At 53.3% G+C, this 13689-nt stretch overlaps 1 protein-coding gene and 1 long non-coding RNA gene across 14 annotated transcripts in view; one reads left to right on the forward strand and one right to left on the reverse strand.

Moving 5' to 3' along the window:
• Positions 1 to 11890, forward strand: part of LOC146400250 (uncharacterized) — a 54461-nt gene extending 42571 nt beyond the window's left edge. The window contains exons 3-7 of the long non-coding RNA XR_014816892.1: positions 343 to 407; positions 4914 to 5050; positions 5375 to 6004; positions 6294 to 6829; positions 8051 to 11890. This is a non-coding gene — a long non-coding RNA (uncharacterized LOC146400250). The remainder of the gene's footprint in view (positions 1 to 342; positions 408 to 4913; positions 5051 to 5374; positions 6005 to 6293; positions 6830 to 8050) is intronic.
• Positions 8268 to 13689, reverse strand: part of COBL (cordon-bleu WH2 repeat protein) — a 239997-nt gene continuing 234575 nt past the window's right edge. For all 13 annotated transcript variants that reach the window (XM_084978577.1, XM_084978570.1, XM_084978574.1 and 10 more), the window contains one exon: positions 8268 to 9503. In XM_084978577.1, coding sequence (XP_084834703.1) covers positions 9486 to 9503 — 18 coding nt within the window. In that variant the 3' untranslated portion in view covers positions 8268 to 9485. The remainder of the gene's footprint in view (positions 9504 to 13689) is intronic.

Below are 13689 nucleotides of genomic sequence, written 5' to 3' on the forward strand. Positions count from 1 at the left end.
AGTCACTTTTGCTAAACCCGATGTCATGAAACTCAGTTACAGTTTCAGCTTCTCCCAGGAGCGGAGTCTTACGCCAGTGAATCTGGAATTACCTGGTCAGCCCCGAGGAGATGATCTGAGGGACCCCTGTCACCCGCTAAAGGAAGGCCACAAACTCTCCATTGTTTGTGGTGTAACATCCTGGTCCTGTCCCTTTCTGTCTTAGAAAAGTCCTTCATTTTGTACAAGTCCTCGAAGCTCCTTTTTATTTGCTAGATGAGATACTGCCTGATTCATGCATCATTAAAGCCAACAGGATCTTTAATATGTGCTCAGTCGAATTTTTTTTTTTTTTTTTAACAGTATTGGTGGCAGCAGTGGGATCTGGAGGTGATTTCTGACTGCTTTGGGGACAAAGAGAAATACAGGTATGGCACCTGAGACCACTTTGCGTTTTCTATCCTTCTCACCATTACAAGGGCAAGTTCCTCTTAGTTCTGAGTCCACTCTCTTTGCACAGAGCTCCAGACTGATTGGCTTTCCAGTAGAGGCCAGGCCTGCTTGAGCCAGCAGACACGTCCACCTGGAACCCCAGTTCCTAGCCCTTGGTTATTCCACAGCTGCTGAAACTGACAGCACCTATGGCTTGACCCTGGCCAGAAACCAGACTGGTACTCGAACTCAGCCTAAACTCCGGTTGGGGCTTGAAGCCATGGTTTTTCAGTCACCTGGTGTTTGGACTTACTGAGGTCCAGGTTCTTTGTGCCTCAGCACAGAAGGAATTCAGCGAGAGACAAAGTGATAGACAAGAGATAGATTTATTAAGACAGGACGCTTGTAGGAGAGGCAAGCAAGCAGGCAAGGAGGCTCTGCCATGAGGATTTAGTTTTATAATCCAAGGGGAGTAGGGGGTGGGAAAAGACTGCCTATTCCTTTTCCTTGGAGTGGTAGCTCCTCCTTGGTACCTGGTCAGAGAGTAGTAAGAGAGTATTTGACCCTATAAGGTCAAACTAGGACTGTCATGGCACTTATTCAAATCAGCAGAAGGGTGGTCCTTAAACTCCTGCCCTTGGTCTGAACAGGAATGCAGGACTCAGTCCATCCCCCATCCAGCGACTCAAGGCATATCTAGCACTTCCACTCGTTAAGCACGCCTGCCTCCTTCTGATGGTCCTCTTGAGCAGCCATGAACTTACAGTGGTCTCCCAAAGTTCCCTAGGCTTCCCTCTCTATCTGTGGTCCCTTGTTGGGACTTCTGCAGTGACCACTGTGGCCATCCTACTCCGTCCCTGTCACTCCCATTCTTCGATGTCTGAGTGTTCCATGTCAGGAACGCCGGGTGTGCACCAAAGGTCCCTTTTTTGGGGCCAGCCTGCACTGGCATCTCTGGTTACGCTGGTGTCCACAGTCCTGTTTCGTGGTTACTGTTGGTTTCTGTTAATGTGCACATGAGGTAAGGGCAGTTGCTAATGGGACTCTTGGAAGCCCAAAAGCCACAAAGTTAGCAGGCATGGATTAAGCACTTAAATCTATTACCGTAATCTCCACCAAAGTCTAAGACGCCTGTGTTACATAATTTGGCCACAGAATGAGTTGGGTTGACATGAGGTCACTGGCCAATCTCATCAACATTTTGGTTCAATGAGGTACACTGTAAAACCCCACAGAATCCCCAACTCATTGGCCAATCCTTCTTAGGTATTAGTTTGACTCCAAGAGACCTAAGTCTTAACTAATCAAATGGAATTCTTAAGTTCCAAAGAGCTGAGCACACTGGAGTTCCTGTTGTGGCTCAGGGGGTTAAGAACCTGATATAGTGTCCTTGAGGATGCAGGTTTGATCCCTGGCCTCCATCATTGGGTTAGGGATCCAGCATTGTCACAAGCTGTGGCACAGGCTGCAGATGTGGCTTGGATTTGGTGTTGCTGTGGCTGTGGTATAGACCTCAGCTGCAGCTCCGATTTGATCCCTAGCCTGGCAACTTCCATATTCTGTAGGTGCAGCCCTAAAAAGAAGAAGAAAAAGAAGAAGAAGAAGAGTAACAGGCCATTTGAAACAGCAGAGTCTAGGAGTTCCTGATGTGGCTGAGTGGTTTAAGAATCTGATGTTGCCACAGCTGTGGTATAGGTTGAAGCTGTGGCTCGGATTCAGCCCCTGGCCAAGGAACTTCCAAATGCCAAGGGTGCAGCCATGAAAGAAAAGAAAAGAAAAGAAAGAGTAGACCAGGCCCCCAAACAACAAATCCAATCATAAATAATGCAATGGCTAACATTTGTAAAGAAGACGGAAGAGTCATGAATGCCTACACATTCCATACCAGAATAATAACTTTCATAAAGCAGAAACTCTAGGAGAAAAAGAGCACAGTATGGGGAGTTCCCATTGTGGCTCAGCAGAAACGAACCTACGAGTATTCGCGAGGATGCCGATTTGCTCCCTGGCCTCGCTCAGTGGGTTAAGGATCTGGCATTGCTGTGAGCTGTGGTATAGGTTGCAGGCGAGGCTCAGATCCCACATTGCTGTGGCTCTGGCGTAGGCCAGCAGCTGTAGCTCTGTTTCAACTTCTAGCCCGGGAACTTCCATATGCTACGTGTGTGGTCCTAAAAAGCAAAAATAATAAAATAAATTAAAATACTTAAGACAGAATGAATAGATGCTGCCTTAAATACAATTTGTATAACTCAGATCAGAAGACAGCTTCCTGTTTCCTGAGGGAAACTTAGAAGCATTTCCACCAAAAAAAAGTGAAGATGGGAGTTACCACTGTGGATCAGTGGGCTAAGAATCTGACTAGTATCCATGAGGATGCAGGTTCGATCCCTGGCCTCACTCAGTGGGTTAAGGATCCGGTGTTGCTGTGAGCTGTGGCGTAGGTTGCAGATGTGGCTTGGATCCTGCATGGCTGTGGTTGTGGTCTAGGCCGGCGCCTACAGCTCCGATTAGACCCCCTAGCCTGGGAACCTCCATATGCCGCAGGTGTGGCAGTAAAAAGGAAAAAAAAAAGAGTCAAAGACCATCATTGCTGTTTCATGTGGTATTGAAGGCACGAAAGCAATGCAGTTAGAAGCTGGTTTCCAAGTGATGTCCTGTACATCTGCAAAAGTGAATGAAGTGATGGAAACAGACTAGAATCCAGGCTCTTGTCTTTTCAGACCAACACTCTCTTCAGACCTTGGCCGGCATCAGACAGGATACCACGAGAAAAAGTCATCCTAGGTCAACAACCTGATGAACGTAGATGCAAGTCTCAACAAAATACTGGCAAGCTTAATTCAACAATGTATTTAAGGCTCACACACCAAGATCAAGCAGGATGGATGCTAGGGATGCAAGGATGGCTCAGTAGCTGCAAGTTGGTCAGTGTGAGACATCCCGTGAACAAAAGGGAGGATACAAATAGTATAATCATCTCAATAGACGCAGAAGAATCTTTTGGTAAAATTCAACATCCATTTATGATAAAAACTCTCCACAAAGTGGGTATAGAGGGAACATATCTCCTAATAATTAAGGCCATATATGACAAACCCATAGCTAATACCATACTCAGTGGGGAAAAGCTGAAGGTTTTCCCTCTAAGATCAAGAACAAGACAAGGATGCCCACGCTTGCCACTTTCATCCAACGTAATATTAGAAGCCTTAGCCACAGACATTAGGTAAGAAAAGAGATAAAGTTAATCCAAATTGGAAAGGAAGAAATAAAACTGTCGCTGTCTGCAGATGAGTGATACCACAAATAGAAAATACGAAATGCCATCAGAAACTGTTAGAACTGATAAAGGAGCTTCCTTGCTAGTAAGGAGCATCGTCATTGCCACATTCATTAGCTTTTACCGAGGACTTCCTACCTGCCGGGCTCTGTGCACAGCTCGCGTATTTCTCATCTTTAGCTCCTCAAAACTGCTTTTGCTGATGGTGTAGATGAGGAAACCCAGAGGTTAAATCTCTCATCCCCATGATGCGGCCTGGGGGACTGTGTGACAGAGCCAAGATTCATATCTCGGTCTCTGTGACTCCAGAGTCGCATCCTAGCCACCCTGTGACATGCCTCTTACCAGACCCTGGGTTGGATCTGAAGCCAGAGCAATATCTAAGAAGTCAGGCCAAATGCCAAGAGGCTTAATCCAGAGAGCTGCTGGGAGGGCATGACTCATGCACAGGCAGGTGTGCAATTCCTACTGTTCGCACCATTCAGTGGTTCCTCAAAGTTGAAACATTGCTTTGATGGGTTAGATCACGCCAGAGAGGTTGACCTTCTCTGGCGGGAGCCCCAGAAAACAGGGGCCGTGGACTGACAGCCACAGATGCTGTTGGAAAGTCACTGGAAGATGCCTGGGAGTGGCCCCCAGGGTGGGGAGCCAAGCTGGAGTCCAGAGTCAGGACTGGGGAACTTCAGGGTCATGGGAACTAGGGGCCTGGGAAAAGTGGGAGCACTTGGACATGACCCAGCCAGGAGCTGTGTCGGGCAGGCTCAGAGTCATACAGCCAGTGTCCACGCCTAATTTGGAAATGATCAAATTAGTACTAGCTTAATAAAGAAAATCTGGTAAAAGTGACCAAGCGGAAAGGAGAAAATAAACTCTCCCCAAGTGCCCATGGTCTGGGAAGGCTGTGTGTGGGGAGGTCCCAGACGGAACCCACCTGGGGTGCCCCGCTGCATCCCCTGCTGCTGCTGCCTGGGGCTCTGGGGACCTCACCCTGCAGCACACACACTCAGCTCTCAGTTCAGACGCTCTCTGACTGGGTCATCTCCGAAAAGGATGTCTTTTCTCTGCTCCACTTACCCCCTGTGTGCGAGGGTCATGATAAATCTGCCCGGTGGGTCTACCCTTTTATGATGCCCAGTCTCCCTACAGCTGCATGTCGTCTGGGCACCAGCCAGGCACCCGGGCTGCCCTCTCTTCTCATCCTCACCCCACATCCTTCCCTCAGGGAGCGAGTGCTCTGGCAGCAGATGTGACCCCAGGGCTGTAGACGGACACCCCCCACCCCCATGGGACACCCCAGCTCAGACAGGACCAGTGGAGTGTGGAGCCCCCGCTGGAGTCAGGGGCCTGCCCACCTTTCTGGTGAGTTCCCGAAGCTCCCTTTCTGTGGGGCCCTCAGGGCTAGTCCTGGGTGCCGGGAAATGTCTGGATGAGGTCATGGGTTGCTCTCCAGGAAATCGCACCTGCCCTTTCCGGTCCTCCGAGTCCTGCTTACTGCTCACAGGCTGCCCGGCGAAGCAGGAATGAGGAGCCCACTGCCGACCCCGAGCCGTCCCCGGCGGACGCTGCATGTGCAGACGGGGTGTGGGATGCCTCTCCTTCCACGGGCCCTGCTCCCAGCCTGCGGTCCTGGGGTGAGGGAGGGACGTTTCCCTTCTGCGGTGACTTTAACCCCTTGTGCCTCAGTCCCCTGAAGCAGAACCACTTCCTCCTTGCCCGCATCATCTGCCGGGGGACGAGGAGGCCGGAGTCAGACTGGGGGCGTCTGCAGCAAGGGGCGAACCCAGCTCTGCGCACACGGGCCACGAGACCACGGGAAGCTCGCCAGACGTCTCAGCCGTGAAGCGGGGGCTTCCTGAGGCCCCGCACAGGAGCACTGAGTCGGGAGTCTGGCGTTTGAGAGGGACTCGGGCTGAACCCTCTGAACTTCTAGGGGTCCCGGCCTGCTGAGGCTGACTGCCGGGAGGCTCTGGTCTGCGGGAGGCCAGAGCACGTGTCGGAGGAGAAAGGAGGTGGCCAGTCCACTGCCCCTTTGCCCGGGGAAAGGCTGGGGGGTCTCATCACTCCGCAAAAAGCCAGCGGCCACCGCACAGCCCTCTGCTTCTTCCTGCTTCGCTCTTGCTCTGACAGCCACGGACTTACCAGCCACGGGGACACGGGATGGAAAGTGCCACTCCATCCGCGTGGCAACACAGGCGCGGACGCTCTGAGGATGAGGACGCAGACCGTCTGGGCCGGGCGCCTCGCTGAGTCCCGGCCCCCGCCCACCGGACCGCATGTCTCCTGCGGCCCCAGGAGCCCATGCGGGTGATGGAGGTGAGTGCCCAGCGGCTCTCAGCTCGCGCCGCCTCGCTTCTGGGCTGCCCTCCTCCCGGGTCCCTTCTCAGCCGACTCCTGACCCCGGTGCTCCCCGCTCCTTGTCTCCTGCCCTCAGGCCCAGCCTGGCCAGCGCAGCCTCCTGCAGACCTGCCCCAGTGCTAATCCCCTCCCCTCCCCGCCCGGCCTCCCCTTTGCTGCAAATCAGGCGGCTTTCCAGCTGCATTGAGGTTCCTTCCGTCCCCATCAGCCATTGCCTAAGCAGGTCCTTCTGGAATTTTCATTCTAGGGTGACCTGTTCCAGTGTTTCAAGCCTGAGCAGGGCAGAGGGAGGGCCATGGGCAGCAGGCTAGATCCAGAAATGCAGGCTCCACCTGGAACTGGTCAGAAGGATGAAAAACCCCCTCACTGTCGGTCCTGGGGACCCCCCCGCGTGACGGCCCAGCCTCTGCACCGCTGCTGACACCCTTCAAAGGGCGACTTCTCTCGCTGCTGACACCCTTCAAAGGGCGACTTCTCAGTAAGCAGGACGCTGCTCTAACATCAGGGACAGAACTGCCGCTCCTCTGCCCTGGGCCTGCAGCTGGGTCAACTCCAGGCCCCGCCTAAGACCACAGGTCAGGACCGGGCAGCTCTTTCACTGGAGGCCCTTCTCGTAGCTCCTTCCGAGCCCCCGCTCAGCCTCCCGGAAGCGGGACCTTCCACCAGCTCGACTCCGCGGAGGCAGCGAACGGGGAGAATGCCGGGAACTGGATCCCCCAGGCTCCAGGGCGTCCCAGTCCCTCCGAGCACCTCCTGAATACCTCGTCTGGCCCCCGCAGCCAGGTGAGCCTGGAGTTGATTGTCTAAACTGGGGCACTTGGGGAGAAAGAGGTAACCACTGGTAGTTACGCTGGGGTAAGAGGTATAAACCCGGCCTTTTCCTGGGGCGCAGGGCAAGCATTCTGGGCCCAGAAAGATCACACAGACCTGCTCCTGCACTCAGGCCAAGTGCTGCGGCCGAAAGGCAGGCGGGAGGCTGGCTGGAGGAGTGATACGTGGGGAAAAGCAGAGTTCGCAGCCAGGGGGGGCTTGCAGGGCCGTGTGGAGGTTTGGCCACGGCGAGCACACGTGGGGAGCAGAGCTGAGAGCACTGGGCTGGGTTTCCCGGTTGATGGGGTGGGTAGTGGGGGGCCCAGTGTGTTTCTGGTGGGAAAATGAACGGGGTGCGGGGGGCGAGGGGCATGCCACGTGCCTGGGGAGGCATCAGTGACTTGGTGGATCCACGCAGGCGGAGGAGATGGTGGAGGAGGGCTGAGGTTGAGCCCTCCGACGTGGCAAGGGGGTCTTACAGGCTTAGGAGTTCAGATTTAATTCTGTAGGAATAGGGAATACTTTAATTAAAAAACAAAACGAAGCTGAAGAAAGAACAAGGATCAAGCTGCTTCACCGGTGGCTTCAGCTTCCTGGACTCAGTTTCTGCATCTGTACAAAGGTGCCTCACCACTGCTCAGGTTAAGAACCACCCAGCAGGGCTGGGAAACGCGCTGCAAAAATGCAAAAGCCCAGTGCAGCAGGCTCCTCACGCTCCGCCCGCAGTCCAAAGCCAAGTCCTCAGCAGGGCGTTGGCGCGGGGGCGGAGGCGGGGGGCAGAAATGGAACAGTTCAACAGAGCACACTCCCTCCCCGTGGGCAGCAGGAGTGAGGGGCGGGTGTGCACTGTGGGGGCCCACTTCTGCATCCCCAGCGTCTCCCACCGCGCTGGCCTAGCGGGGAGCAAGGCTGCTCTGGGAGATGGGGCACCGAGCTGCATATGAGGACCAGGTGGCCAGAAGACCAGGTGACCAGGCCCCGTACTCGTGCACTAGCCTCCCTGTTCCTACAACACTCCAGGCGGGGTCGTGCCTCAGGACCTTTGCACCTGCTCTTTCCCCACCAGTGAGGCGCCCACGTGGCTTGCCCTCTCCTTTCCCCAGGTTTTCTCCCACATGTCACTACGACAAGAGGCCTTTCTTCATCACCCTATTTTATGCTTCATCCCTTCTCATGTTTTTCTCCTAATCACAGCGACATGGACTCCCTGTCTTATTCTGCCTCTTCCACTAAGACACAAAGCCCCCGGAGGCAGGGATTCGTGTCTGCTGTCTTATCCACGGAACCCGGTGCCCAGTGGAGGGCAGCAGGCCATCCTACGTACTGACCGGATAAACAGCTCTCCTTTCTGTTTTGAGGATGGGGTATCCGCACAGACCTCGGGGTAGAGCCATGAAATCCACACCAGGGCTGCAATTTCACGTTCTTTTATTTGTGGCACAAACAGACGAACGGTGGAGGGTTGAACAGGGGCTGGCTGGACGCCCTCGCCGCCCGGGACGGTGAGGGCATTCATTAGACCGGGCAGGGTGGGCTCCACTCCACCGGACGCCAGGATCCGGCATCGCTGAGACACATTCTCACCATACCGGCTGCCTCATCGAGAAAGAAATTTTATTTCGTCACTTCCTCTTGACTTCTTTTAAAGAAGCATCTTCTACGGCTGTACTTGACAGATGCTACGATAAACACAGACGACTGAGGGCCGGGTGATACGGAAAGGCTGCTGTGTGACTCACAGGGGCCACCCACCTGCTGGGCAAAGAAAGAAGCCCCCACTGCGAATCAGCAGCACGATTCTGACCTCCAGGTGACACGCCACATCCCCACTCGGCCCCGCGTAGGATTTCCAAGGCTCCCAGGGCGGCCTTGGGGCTGGGAGCTCAGCCCCGGTCAGGGAGGCCTGCTCTGTGTCACAGTCCACTGGGGAGCAGCTGTCCACGGGGACACCGGCTGTGGGCGCCAACACCCTTCTGAGCTCAGCCACCGCCCTGAACTCAGACCCGCCTGGCCATACATCTCGGGAGATTGTCGCTCTGGGCGGCCGTGCTGCTTTGCGATAGCCCAGCTCCTGATCTGCCATCCTCCGTGAGGTCCCCCCAGATGTCTGAAGAATCAGGAAACACGATTCGCCTCCCTCAGCAAAGTCGCCCTAGAAAAGGCCTCTTACGGGAGCATCGAGAAGCTTCTGATTGTTTCCCCTGATTTGCACATTTCCCTAGAATGCAAATGATTTTACACAACTAAACTGTCCTCACCATCCACGTGTGGTAAAAGTCTCAGAAGGTCCAATATCAGTCGAAGGCATGATTCTTTCCACTCTGTCCATCGATGCAAGTAAGCAGCGGGGCTCCAGCTTCTCTAGTCCCACCCACCGGCCAACAAGGGTGGAGTATTGGCAGCTTTATAAACATTCAGAGACAAAACACAGTTCCTTGGCACAAGCCACACGGGGCGGCTTCCTTGTCCTCTGAAGCATGACGTGGGGCTGAAAGTCCACGCGGTGAGTTTTGGCCTGGAGACGGGGAGCCCGCCAGGTCCCGATGCCCCTGCTGCAGGGCGCTGGGGAGTGGTGGCCGAGGGCGTTCTGGAGGGGGAGTTTCTGCCGCCGTCTCAGCTTGTCGCTGATTCACACAAGCAAGGGCACCTGCAATGAAGAAAGCACAGTGACACAGGGCCTGTGGTGAGCCACGGGCACAGATCCCCGGCGCTAAGGAGCTGGGTTCCAAGCCCCCCTTGAGATATTTCCTCTTCTGTCACCCTGGGGTTTGCGCTCCTACCTATAGCCCCGAGGAGAAAGCTCTCAGGGACACAAACATGCCTGCTCTCAGTGACCTGTAACTGCATTCAGGAAGGACGGGCTGGAACCCCCGAGGGGCTGGGACGTGTCTGCAGGTCCCTGTGCTTCTGCCGGAGCTGCCCTCCAGCCCCGCCGTCTCGGCGTCCGTGGGGCTCCTTCCCCTTCCGGGCCGGCCCCGCATGTGGGGTTTCCATGTCGGGAAGGCCCCTCCTGCTGGAAAAGGAGGGCGCCTTCTTCCAGAAGAGGCACTCAGCCCACCTCTCCGGAAAGGCATTCCCGCTGCCAGTCCCGGCAGGAAGAGGAGCCCCGCGAGGGGACTGGTGCCCAGCAGCCCCCTCGTGCTGCAGGTCACCGTCCCGCAGGCTGCCTCTCTCGCTCCAGGAGGGGGGCTCCGAGGCAGGCCCCACGGCATCCATCGTTGCCCCTCCCTGGGCGCAGGAGGTGCTGGGTGCCAGGCGACAGCTGGGGACACAAACGAGTGACTGCAGACCCACACCCTCCTGTCCCACTGGATTCAAAAGCTCACACCCTGCACCCTCCTAGCACCGTCCAACTAACCGCAGTTCTGCGATTGAAAAGCTTAAAGGAAATATTTCCGTGCCTCTAATGGCCAAGGTTAACAGCATTTGTAAGAAAAGACGGAGTGATGCGAGCTGTGCCAAGGCAACGCGGGTTCTCACCGTCGTTTACCGAGCTCGGCACGTTCTGAGAGGAGCAGTGCAGTGAGCTGGGCTCCTTGTCCCGCTTTCCACTCTGTCATCAAAGCGAAGATCCAAGGACCCGAGCGGAATTCTTTTCTTTCTTTTTTTGTTTTTTAGGGCCGCACCCGGGGCATATGGAGGTTCCCAGGCTAGGGGTCTAGTTGGAGCTACAGCTGCCGGCCTCCACCACAGCCACAGCATCGCCAGATCCAAGCCACGTCTGCGACCTACCCCACAGCTTACAGCAATGATGGATCCTTAATCCACTGAGTTAGGCCAGGAATCGAACCCGCAACCTCATGGTTCCTAGTGGGATTCATTTCCGCTGCACCATGATGGGAACTCCCTGAGCGGATTTCTTATAACGCCAACCACCGCCACCGCCACCGCCACAAATACTTCCTGTGCGCTTAGTATGAGGCAGGCGCCGTTTTGAGCCCTGCACAAGACGTGTCTCATTGAAACCGGAGCTCAACCAAATCACTGATGCATTATTGTCATTGTCGTCACTGTGGGTACCGTCTCCAAAGCACAGGTGGGGAAGCTGGGGTGTCAGAGGATGACTCAGGCCAGACCAAACACCACTGAGCAGCAATCCCCGGGGGGCTGGCCCGAGCAGCGATCACAGCCCCAGACCAGAACCTCGACCCCCGCAGCTCAACCCGCCAGTTCTTCCAAGGGCATGGCCCTGGCCTCCCAGCTCCATCAGGGGCCTCTTGGTGGCAGGGGCCTCCACGTCAGCTGAGAACTGAAGCAGGATGAGCAGCGGAGTTCGGGGCACAGAGGGAGGGGACTGAACCTGCCGAGTTGGAGCCTTGGCACCTGCCCCATGGATGTTAAGGAGGGGGCTGAAGATTCAAATCCGTGGCGCAGGACAGCTTGGGATGGAGACAGGATTGGGGGTGGCATCCGGAGGATGAAGGGTCTGCCTGGGAGAGTGAGTAGATTTGAAAGAAAAGAGCTCTGCCTCCTGCGGTGAGTGCAGCCTCGGGTAAAGAGGAGGCCCTCGAAGGGGCCTGAGCATGCGTGGCTGGAGAGGCGGGAGGAACGCGTGCTGTGCCTGCAGAGACTCGGGCAGAGCGCGGGGACGAGGCTGCCCACGGGCTGCACACAGCGCCACAGGATCCAGGGAGCCCCAATGGTGGAACAGATAAGCTTCTTTGTGTTTTTTTTCTGGTGGCACCCACAGGCATGTAGAAGCTCCTGGGCCACGGATAGAACCCTCACCACAGTTGCAGCTATGCAGGATCCTTAACCCATCGTGCCACAAGGGAACTTCCAAGATAAGCTTATTTTTACAGAGCATGCTAGGTACATTTTAAATAATTGGTTCAGTGGTTTTTTTCTTTGAACCCTAGACACCTTTAGAGATGCAGTACTCTAACTTCAAAACAAGAGTTTAATTGTTAATTGAGAAAAGCACAATAAGTTTGCTACAGGATATCCAAGAATCAGGGGAAAGAGTGTGTGTGTTGGCTGTGTGTTGGGTGAGGAAATACAGATGGAGCCTATTAGCTGAAAAATGCAGCCCGCATTCTGGTTTTGTTTGTGTGTTTATTTTTGCAGGATCTCACTGCTTATCCACTCCACACAGGGAAGTTTGCATCTACTAACCCCAAACTCCCCGTCCCCCCCCCCCGCCCCGACAACCACAAGTCTGTTCTCCATGTCCATGAGTTTGTCTCTTTTCTATAGATAGGTTCATTTGTGCCATGTATTAGATTCCAGATATGCTATATAAGTGATATCATATGGTGTTTGTCTTTCTCTTTCTGACTTACTTCGCTCAGTATGAGAATCCCTCTATGTTGCTGCAAATGGCATTATTTTGTTCTTTTTTACGGCGCAGTAGTATTCCATTGTGTATATGTACCACATCTTCTTAACCCAGTCATCTGTCAATGGACATTTAGGTGGTTTCCATGTCTTGCTATTGTAAATAGTGCTGCAATGAACATGAGAGTTCATGTATTTTATTGAATGAATGTTTTCTCCAGATACATGCCCAGGAGTGAGATTGCTGGGTCACATGGTAGTTTTATATTTAGTTTTCTGAGGTACCTCTATACTGTTTTCCATAGTGGTTGTACAAATTTACATTCCCACACACAGTGTGGGAGGGTTCCCTTTTCTCCACACCCCCTCTAGCATTTGTTATTTGTGGACATATTAATGATGGCTCTTCTGACTGGTGTGAGGTGGTACATCACTAGTTTTGATTTGCACGTCTCTCATAATCAGTGATGTTGGGCATTTTTTTCATGTGCTTGTTGGCCATCTGTACATCTTCCTTGGAAAATGTCTGTTCAGGTCTTCTGCCCATTTTTCCATTGGGTTTTTTGGTTGCTTTGCTCTTGAGTTGTATGAGTTATTTGTATATTTTAGAGATTAAGCCTTTGTCAGTTGCATCATTTGAAACTATTTTCTCTTATTCTATAGGTTGTCTTTTTTTTAAAATGCTTTCTTTTGCTGTGCAAAAGTTCATAAGTTTGATTAGCATGTTTTTATGTTTTAAGTTCTACATACAAGTGATAATATAGAGTATTTCTCTTTCTTTGTCTGACTTATTTCGCTGAGTGTTTGGTCCATCCATGCTGTTGACAGTAATGGCAGAATTTCGCTCTTTTTCATGGCTGTGGTAGCAGTCCAAGGTATATACACACCACATCTTCTTTGTCCACCATCTGTTGATGGACACTTAATTTTGCTTTCATATCTTGGCAATTGTAAATAATGCTGCTATAAACACTGAGGTGCGTGCGTGTAGCTTTTCGAATTAGTTTTAATTTTCTCCAAATATTTACCCAAGAGAGGAATGCTGAATCATACGGTAATTCCATGCTGTTTCCTGCAGCCGAAGCACCAATTCACTTTCCCACCAACAGTGTATAGACCCTCCACCTCCTCTTAATCCCTCCTGTCGTCCATCCTCACACCACCGGCACCGCATCGCGTAGATGAGCTTGTGTTCTCTAAAATTTTATAGAAATGGAACAGTCTGTTGTGAATTTTATTTTCAGTCTGGCTTCCTTCCCTCAGCATAATGATTTGGAAATTCATGTACACTGTCGCATGTCCATCCTTCTTCTTGCTGTATGGACACACTGACTTAGCATCTGGGCTGCGTGAGTTCCCGGGAGTACCCCCTCCTTCACTGATAAATGGGCTCATGGGACCTGCGTCACAGACGGGCCCAGTGCAGCTTGCGGGGCCCATCATGGCACTGTCACCGTCACCACTGCCACTTCACCGAGCATCCCAGCTCTCGGATGAGATGACAACTAAAATGGAGCTTTGGGAGCGGGGTGGTTGACGTCCCATAGACCTCGGTC

Source organism: Sus scrofa, chromosome 9 (assembly GCF_054392235.1).
Source record: "Sus scrofa isolate SSC_HxYL_T2T_F1_AM1 chromosome 9, Sscrofa_HxYL_maternal_Yorkshire_Landrace_v2.0, whole genome shotgun sequence".
Classification (NCBI taxonomy): Eukaryota; Metazoa; Chordata; class Mammalia; order Artiodactyla; family Suidae; genus Sus; species Sus scrofa.